Genomic DNA, 8,976 nt, shown 5'->3' with positions numbered 1-8,976 from the left:
TTCATAGTTTGTGATCATATCTAACGCTTTCATCTAATTAGTCAAGCTAAAAGGTGATGTTGTGACACAGCTGTACAGACTGAAACATTTTGGGGAGTCAAAACAAAACAAGCCCAAATCTGTGCACTTTCTTTGAAACTTCCATAAAACAAAATTGACAAGATTGAATGTACTCAACATAACTTAAAATTGTTTTTTCTTGAAATTTGATTAGTTAAGCTAAAAAGCAGTTTCGTGTCTGTTCTGGGGCCCGATTGTTTATTTCTGCAAACTCATTTATTCTTCATATCATCATCTTGGTAAACTCGCAGTGCTATGATCTAGCTTTGTTTATTTTGTGAATTCCCAGATGAAGGAAAAGTATGACGGTAAAGCGAATATCCATGGAGTGAAAGAGGATACAATGGAAGCTGTTTTAAACTTTATCTATACATGTGAAGTGACGGTCACAAGTGACAATGTGTACAATTTGCTTGAAGCTGCAAATTATTTGCTAATTCCACGTAAGTGTAAACTATTTAAAAAAAATAAACTAACCTTTGTTGTGTTCCATGAATGTGAAAAAATATTTCCCACAATCTGATTGTGAACAACGAGTTTTTTTGTTTTTAGGTATGCCGAAAATGTCGGCACTCCTGCAGAAGTTATCATTTCTAACTTTTTGGAGAATATTTTTTCAGCAATCTTTATGGTACAATAAGGTTATTCACTGGTGTTCGTTGTTGTTTAGATCTCAAGCAATATTGCGTCGAATTTCTTCTTGAAGAAATTGATGCAACAAACTGTTTAACAATTCAAGCATTTTCGAAAATGTACGATCTGGACCAAGTTGTGGCAAAAGCCAACATTGTCATTGCTGAGAACTTTGAATCAGTCATCGACGGAAAAGAATTCAAAGAGCTAACACCAGACGTGATGTTTGAAGTGATGCGATTGGAAGAGAAAAAGGTTTGTTGGTTTATTTCTAATCAGGAGTTTAAACATGTTTTTGACTTTAAACATATTTTGATAACTTCACAATGTAAATGTTACCGACCTGTTTTAGCCTGATGCTGCGAGTTAGCTGTGGCAATAGCGAATTGCCCTGTAATGTAATTTTTATGTAATGCCGATACTTACAGAAAAGCTAAAATTGCTAACTGCTGTTCAGATCCAGAAGTGTGATGATGATGATATGAATATAATAGATGCGTTCTACTGGTTGAAATTGAGCTAAACTATCACAAGATGTGTAAGGTGATAATCTGCTTTTATTCCGACGTTTCGTCAATCAGACACGACTGACTTTTTCTGGGAAGTAGGTCAGGTAGTGACTACTTGTCTATCATGGCAAAACGCATTCCATGTTGCTGTAAACCAATCAAACATGCAAAATTAAATACAAATCCCAAACAAAAATTATCGCGCGCAAATTTTGAAACTAGAAAAATACTTTAAACGTTATCAATCAACAAGAAACTTAAATCACGGCAGAGCGGGACAGATTTGTTTGCTTGGCCGTTATCTGCTTCCAGATATTGCACTGGACACTTCACATCGTCTGTGACGTAACGTGTTTGTGGGGAAATCTAGCAATAATTGATGACGTCATTCAGGTATCCTCGGAAGAAAATGTTTTTCATGCGCTCATAAGTTGGGTCAAACATGACGTCACCACACGTAAGAAGCACATGGTTAAACTTTTAAGTTTTGTTGAACTTGGAAAACTATCCTGGAAATTCTTACAAGATGTGGCGTTGAAACAGGTAAATTTGACAATATGACAAATAATAATCACCAACTAACATGTAGAACAGACAGTGAGCATATGGTCTTCATCATCAACCAATTTTGATTATACAGGCCATGAATTAATCATGTCGAGGGTGTGGCCTGTCTGTCTGTCGAGAACGAAGTCTTCCCCTCCACACCTCGCGATTTATTCGGTTGGCAGAGTCAATGTTCAGGGCTACAAGGTCACGTTTTACAAGTTCTTCCCAAAAAAGTTTTGATCTACCTTGACCCCGCTGTGCTGCGATGTTGACACATCTGACCTGTGAGATCCAGCTTGAGCTGCGCTCAACGTGACCAAGCCATCTCAGTCTGCCTAATTGGAGGACTTCACTGATGTCTTTTAATTTGAGCTTTGATAGAAAAGTCTCAAACTGAATGTTGTCTTCAGGCTTGACTAGGCAGGTCCATCTTACCATCGCTCTGTCATTACGTTGTAGGCGCTTGACGGTGCTTGCTAAAGTAGCCCACGTTTCAGAGCCATAGAGCATCGCATGACACTCCTCACACAACTAGAGTAAACTTGTCCTCTGGTTGCAGCAGGAAGTTGCTTGCTTGTGAGGATAGGGAGGAGTTCTCTAAACTTTTTCCAGGCTGACTTGCACCGAGTTATAGCCGCATGCTCACACCCCCCTCCAGAAGACATGGTATCACCAAGGTAGCAAAAGTCAGCTACCACGTCACGTCAGCTACCACCACGGTCTTATAAATGATAATTCTTATATGTTAGTAAGTGACGCGGTTATGCTTGGCAAAAAAGATGAAGTACACGATGCGTAAATACCATCAAAACGGTGCTGCTCGTTGTCCATATAATAAAGTCACTAATGTGAGCACTTTAAAAGTTCCTTGAATCACTTTCATGTCAAAGAATGAAGTAAAGTGAATTTTTTTGCTTTGAATAGATATGTCTAGCAATTAATGCAGCTGAATAGCTCTGCAATTATATAGGTGATGAAAAAATGAGTATGGTATTAAACTTGTGTGTGAATATTTGCTAAACTTCCTCTCAATTTACCAGGAATTGATTATGACTTCATTTGAATGTACAACTGCTTTACTTCAATCTACAATTCGACGTGGTGCTGCAACTGAAGTTCTTCCCACTTTAGCAAAGGAAGGTTTGGACAAACTTTTTAGTTTAAAGATCTTAGTATTGTCTGTTACAGTTGTTCATCGTTCAATAAGTCACAATATCCAACAGCTTTTCTGACCCACAAAGTTAGGTATCGCATTAATGATGAAAATTTTTCAAAGCGGGGTTATGTGATTTAAACAAGCGGATTGTTTACCGCTTGTTTATTTGACATTTATTGGCAACCAATTGAAACCGCTTGTTTATTGACGTCATCAATGAACGTTTTTGTTAGGAAAATAACCGAGGAGTCATTTTTTTACTATTTTTCACCAATAATTTCAAACATTGATCCAGCGTAAATTGGGGGAAGGGTCACAAAATACAAGTTGTCTGTTCAGTGACTCTAACGTCTAAAAGTATCTGTGTAATCTTCCTAAAGGTTAATAAATCCGTAAGTGATATGATCCAATAAATTTTGTGATGGATTCAGCTCTAATAATAGTCCAGTATATACTTGTTGTACAAGTTATCTGGTCCAAAAAAGATAGTAAACAGCTTACTATCACCACCAAAGCCAATATTAAACTGTTCTCAGCAGACTTCCAATCTTGTGCATGTTATGAGAACTCATATACCAGTTGATAACTTGTGAATGAAAGTCAGTAACTTTTCACCTCTGTTTAAGCTCGCGGGTTCTTGCACTATGAGTGCTATAAAAATCATTGAGACTCGCTGATTGTTTTTTAATTCACAGATTTTAAACTTATTTCTTTTTTGTTTGTTCCAGAATCGGGGAATCAATTCCTTGCATTTCATAGAAAAGGTGTATGGAAGTATGACGTAACGAAGAAAGAAGTAACTGACTTCCTGGTAAAACATTATAAGTTTACAGGTTTACTTTTACTAGGATGAATGCAGGTATTGTCCGACGGTGTGCGCTCTTTGAAAATCTTGTTGTGCTATGAGTTGTGATCTTCAAGCTGTTAATATTTTAATGTTTCTGTATTTGTGACAACTTCACCAAAGTCATCACAATTGAAATGATTGCACTCGACATTTCACAACTGATGAGAAATTATTTAGGACATTCAAGCAAGTCTTGTGAAATTGTGACGTTGTTGGTTCAACAATTTATGTTTCTTCAGGACACAAACTTTGATCACTGGAAAGGATCAGCTGTTAGTCATAAAAGTGGAGTTTTTGTTATAAGCGGAAAGGTAACTGAAGCGGTGGAAAGATTCAAGTTAAATGATGAGGAATCGGGCTGGATTCAACTAGCTTCCACAAATGTGGTTAGAAGGGAAGCTGCTTCTGTGGTTTGCAATGGTAAGAATCTACTTGAGTTTTGCTTCCACAACGTGTAGATCAACTCATGTTTGTGACAAAAGTGATGAATATTAGTTAACAACGATGAGCGCCGATTGCCTGTGTGATGCGCAGGACACAAGATTGGTCTGGAGTGCCACATGCTTTCTACTGGTTCACCTTCATTTCAATCACCCAACAACTATTACTTAAATTTCATTATCGATCGTTTGTTTTTTGAAGGGTGCTGTTAGATGAGTTTTTTTCTTTGAATTTTACATTAGCAGGGCAGCCGCTTTTGCTTATCTCGTCTAATATAGTTTCCATTTTTTGACATTATAACCCACTAATTTAATTGTTAAATTTGTTATTTTAAAGAACATATGAAAGAGAACCATTGTTCATACATGAACAGATTCCATCTTTACTGTTGGTGGCACGGAAAATGGTGTGGTTGGTTGGACTTCATGTGAAAGTTACAACATTGTTGAAGACAAATGGTACAACAGCGTTGATATGAACCAAGGTCGTTGTGCTCATGCTTTGGCTTCCACTGGAGGTTTGGACTTTGTTGTAAAATGAGTTTTGACTTAAACTGGGCGTTGTGTTGAAAATGAAGTCTTAGTTTCCCCCGTGAACTCACAACAATAGATGAGCATTATAAAACAAATGAAAACTTTAATGCCCAAACGATATCACCCAGTATATCGTAGACGCGTGAAATAGCAAGACAGTCCGACCCTCGTGTCGTTATCTTCTATCGTTGATTACGGTCTTTCTGTAAACAAAAAGATCTTCGCTACAAACACGAAATAATTGCGCTTAGAATTACGTTTTACACGTTCAAACCAAAAGAATGTATGATCAATAAGAATCTACAAAACGATGTTACCATACGTCAGAAGAACCGAATTATTAAACCTTTTATCAAAAATGTACTCGGTTGATCAACAATTAAGAACAGAACCTGTACGCCTATGTACTGTAGTTAGGGAATGCTACATTAAAATTCTGAATTTCGCTGCTTACAGACATCATGTATAGAACGAAAAGAGAAGAGATATGATTCGAATGATAGCGTCATACATAAAAAGTACAAGCCGTCTTTGCCTGCGCAAACTTCTTATTACGTTGATTCAACGTCAACAGAAACGACAAGAATGCAAGATTTCGCATACGCACAAATAGATGACAAAGCGGCGATCAGAAAAACAACACAAGAGCCATTAGCATCAAAATTAATCAGTTGAGATCAGTCGCCTAAAAACTCTATTTATGGCACAAATTACCAACAGGGGTTATCAATCAATAGGAGGGATTCTCTGTGAAATCTTGGAACAAAGGAAAGTAGTCTATTTTTTTTTGCAATGACTCGAAGTTGCTTAGACATCGACTTCCTATTTTGAATTTAGAAAACAATGCTGTAATAATGATGCGAACAGTGAACGCAACACTACGAACAAGTGAACGTAACACTACGAACAAGTGTAATGTGTCTTGATCAAGTTTGTTCTACTCGAAATCACTTTTGTCATGGCTACGCTTATTTGTACAAGAAGCATTAATTTTGGCAATTTCGTTCCTTTGAGCATTCCTCGCACCTGCCATTGTCATTGATGCAGTCGCAACAATCACTTTTTGTTGCAGTTTTATATTTAAAACGTTGATTTATAAAAAAATCTGTGGATGAAATTGGAATATTATTATTAACAAAACATCAATCTCGAACAGGGTTGATATACGCTGTCGGTGGTTATAACAGAGGGGCGTTGAACACAGTGGAATGCATGGATCCACGAGAAGGTCGGTGGAGAGGAATTCCGTCCATGAAAGATGCAAGACATAGTTTATCTGCAGTTGTTTTGAACGATCAACTCTATGCAATAGGTTGGTTGATTGTGTTTTTATATCACCGTTTGTTGCCCTATTTATATTTATCTGTTTGTAGCAAGATAGCCTATCAACAACTACGACATTGAAGACGTGCAGTTATTCTGAGTAGCGTAAATGTACTAGAATTGCAAACACAAATATAGACGGTCTGTGCCGAGACCTGGAATATCTTTTGTGTGATTTTACAATCTAATATACGTTCATCTGAGAGTACTTCTGCAAAAGCAAGATGAGAATTGGTTGCTGTGTTCCAGCTTAGGGTTTTTATACTTCCCGAGATGGTAGTTCCATGACATGGCGTCACTGAGTCTTTGCATATAAAGTGCAAAATACGTTTTGTTTATTTTGCATTTATTTGCCTATTTTGTTACAAATTGCTATCAATATTCCTGCTTGTAAGATGAAACAAGGTTTGGCTGTGTCTGCAAATACATCGAAATCGTGCATTCAATGGACCAATGCAGATGCTTTGACAGTTGATTCATCAGGGGTGATATACTTTGCGTCAATTGCGTGCATTTGGTTGATCTTGAGTTGATTGTTAAAGCTTGCACTCTAGAACAAGTCTGCACTGGTTAAAAGAGGCAGCTAAAGTGACAAGAATACGTGTACAATTCGTGAATATGAACTTTGAAACCTGGTTCGAACAGGGGGAGAAATTCGATCTGCAGTTGAGCGATTCGATCCACGGAATCAAGCATGGTCCGATGTTGCTAATATGAACGTTGAAAGATCTTCATACGGTTCATGCGTCATAGACGGGAGGCTATATGTCGCTGGAGGGTGAGTGGTTGTTTGTGGACGTCATCAATACATAGAATTATAGAAAGTACGAATAAGTTGAATTAACGGAGCCTACCAGCCTGTAAATGGAAACACACTAAAATCTAATGGCTTAATCTAAGATCACTGCAATTTATCAAAACATGGTTTCATCGAATTCAGAGTTGTGGGGTCGGGCAAAAAATATACTACTCCGACTCCTCGGTTTATAACTGGCCTCACGTCACTGGTTTATTCTTCTTCTTCTTGCGTTTGAGGTCGCCACAGATCACGTTGTTACATCCAGGCGCAGCAGCCAATGGATTGTGTATTCATCGAGCGTTGTTAGGTCCACATGTCTATCTTGTGGTCGGTATACAGGACATTGATAGATAATGTGGTGTGCAGTTTGAAAATCTGAGCCACACGCACAAGATGGTGAATCTGCGAGGCCCCACTGGAACATGTTGCTGCTAAAACGGCCCACTCCAGTCCGCAGGCGCTTGAGCTTCACCCATTCCATCCGGGGTAGTTCTGCTCCAGGTGGGGAGTTGGTATTGGGAAGGACTGTGAATTGGATTGGTCTCGCAACTTCTCTCCATTCACGGTTCCAAACTTCGGAAATGTGGAAGTTCGATTTGCACATAGCTGCAGCATGTCGGGAGAACGGGCGTCGAGATTTCAAGCGCTGGGGCTTTTGGGAGTGCGAGTTTAGGACAATCTGGTTGAGGAGGTGGTCATCCCTTGACATAGCTTGTAGGACCAGACTACGTACGTGGTTTTCCCTACGAAGTCTACCTGGGGCGATGCCTGATAGTACCGGCAGAAAGTCAGTGGGAGTTGGAAGCAGGCAACCGGTGATTATTCTCATGGTGGTGTTGAGGGCAGTGTCAATTGCTCGGTTTATAACTGGGCCAGTTATAAACCGAGGAGTCGGAGTCGTATATGTTTTGCCCGACCCCACAACTCTGGATTCGATGAAACCATGTTTTGATAAATTGCAGTGATCTTAGATTAAGCCATTAGATTTTAGTGTGTTTCCATTTACAGGCTGGTAGGTTCCATTAATTCAACTTATTGTTGCCAAATTCAGTATTGAACTCAGTGTTGCCGAACTCAGTGTTGCCAATTTTTTTAGGCTTGAGAGATTTTTTAATTTGATCATGTTGTGATCGAAATTGAAACGGTGGCTTTCACAAAAACTGACAAGAACAAACCCTTATATTTTCTGGTAAAGTTTTAGAGCGCAATACATAAAACAAGAAATAGGATTTTTAAAAAAGATTGCAAACAAAAAATAGTATGGTTCATCGTTTTATATTAAGTCGAAGTCGGTCTTTTCAACGACTCCGGACATTCCAAAATCCTTCCGACTCCACCGCCCTGGTTGAATTCGTACATCGCTGATGCAGACTTGCATCTTTCAAATTGATTTTCAACATTTCAAACTTTCAGTGTTTAATTTTTGCTAATGACGCAATCGGTTTTACTGAAACAATTCAATGGTTATCCGATTTCAAAAATGTTTCAATTTTTTTGTTTTGTGGTCAATTTTTTATACAAACTTATTTTACAGAGAAATCTCCGCAATTGAAACTTATGATGCAGCAAAGAATAAGTGGGAAATAGTTGCAAGTGTTGAAGCTTTCAAAGAAGCACAATTCATTGTAGCCATTTAGTTGCTTCATATGAACGACGACGAGTTGCCATCACCTGGTTTCATAATTACATCGATGACAATGTTTACGATGCCAGTGGATTAGGGTGTTTCATTTTTTCCACACTTTCGAAATTAAAAACGTTCTGGTTTGCGTATGATGGGATTTTGGACACTGATTTAAAAAATGTAATTTTTATTTCATTATGACGTCATTTAGATGTGGCACCGCGTGGTCGAAATTTGTGTGGGGCTAAAAATAGGGGATTTCCCGTAACTCGGTAACGGAACATGGTAGAGAGACGAAATTGGTGTCAAAATGCGCAGAAGGGCCGCTTTCCTATACCTTCTTTAGAGACTTCATTGCCGTATCTTCCCCGCAAAGCGAATTATATCGCAAAAACGATATTTCGCATGCACAAGGTGTTGCTACAAGTTTAATTTTTTCCTTCAGTAGAGCTGTTGCTGCAAATTTACCTTGCATTACTGCTACAAAGCTAAGAAAACGAAA

The 8,976-nt window shown here is 38.4% G+C and overlaps 1 protein-coding gene across 1 annotated transcript; it reads left to right on the top strand.

The window, feature by feature from the left end:
* Window positions 1-1,666: 1,666 nt before the first annotated feature.
* LOC145774116 (kelch-like protein 15) lies at window positions 1,667-8,665 on the top strand. The gene is made up of 8 exons (XM_082585269.1): window positions 1,667-1,745; window positions 2,792-2,891; window positions 3,636-3,718; window positions 3,994-4,174; window positions 4,569-4,712; window positions 5,885-6,040; window positions 6,697-6,829; window positions 8,385-8,665. Exons 1-8 carry the CDS (start codon window positions 1,671-1,673, stop codon window positions 8,485-8,487), a joined length of 975 nt encoding a protein of 324 aa, XP_082441395.1. The 5' UTR covers window positions 1,667-1,670; the 3' UTR covers window positions 8,488-8,665.
* Window positions 8,666-8,976: the final 311 nt, after the last annotated feature.

The sequence above is a fragment of the Aplidium turbinatum genome, chromosome 7 (assembly GCF_918807975.1).
Source record: "Aplidium turbinatum chromosome 7, kaAplTurb1.1, whole genome shotgun sequence".
Classification (NCBI taxonomy): Eukaryota; Metazoa; Chordata; class Ascidiacea; order Aplousobranchia; family Polyclinidae; genus Aplidium; species Aplidium turbinatum.
This window is presented reverse-complemented; position numbering and strand designations above follow the sequence as displayed.

What these genes read in the sequence shown, in the direction of transcription:
- LOC145774116 (XM_082585269.1), top strand. Translation starts at nt 1,671, where the DNA reads ATGGTTAAACTTTTAAGTTTTGTTGAACTTGGAAAACTATCCTGGAAA. An exon ending in TGCTTCTGTGGTTTGCAATG is followed by an intron (nt 4,175 to 4,568) that starts GTAAGAATCTAC and finishes ATACATGAACAG; the next exon opens with ATTCCATCTTTACTGTTGGT. An exon ending in AGGCTATATGTCGCTGGAGG is followed by an intron (nt 6,830 to 8,384) that starts GTGAGTGGTTGT and finishes CTTATTTTACAG; the next exon opens with AGAAATCTCCGCAATTGAAA.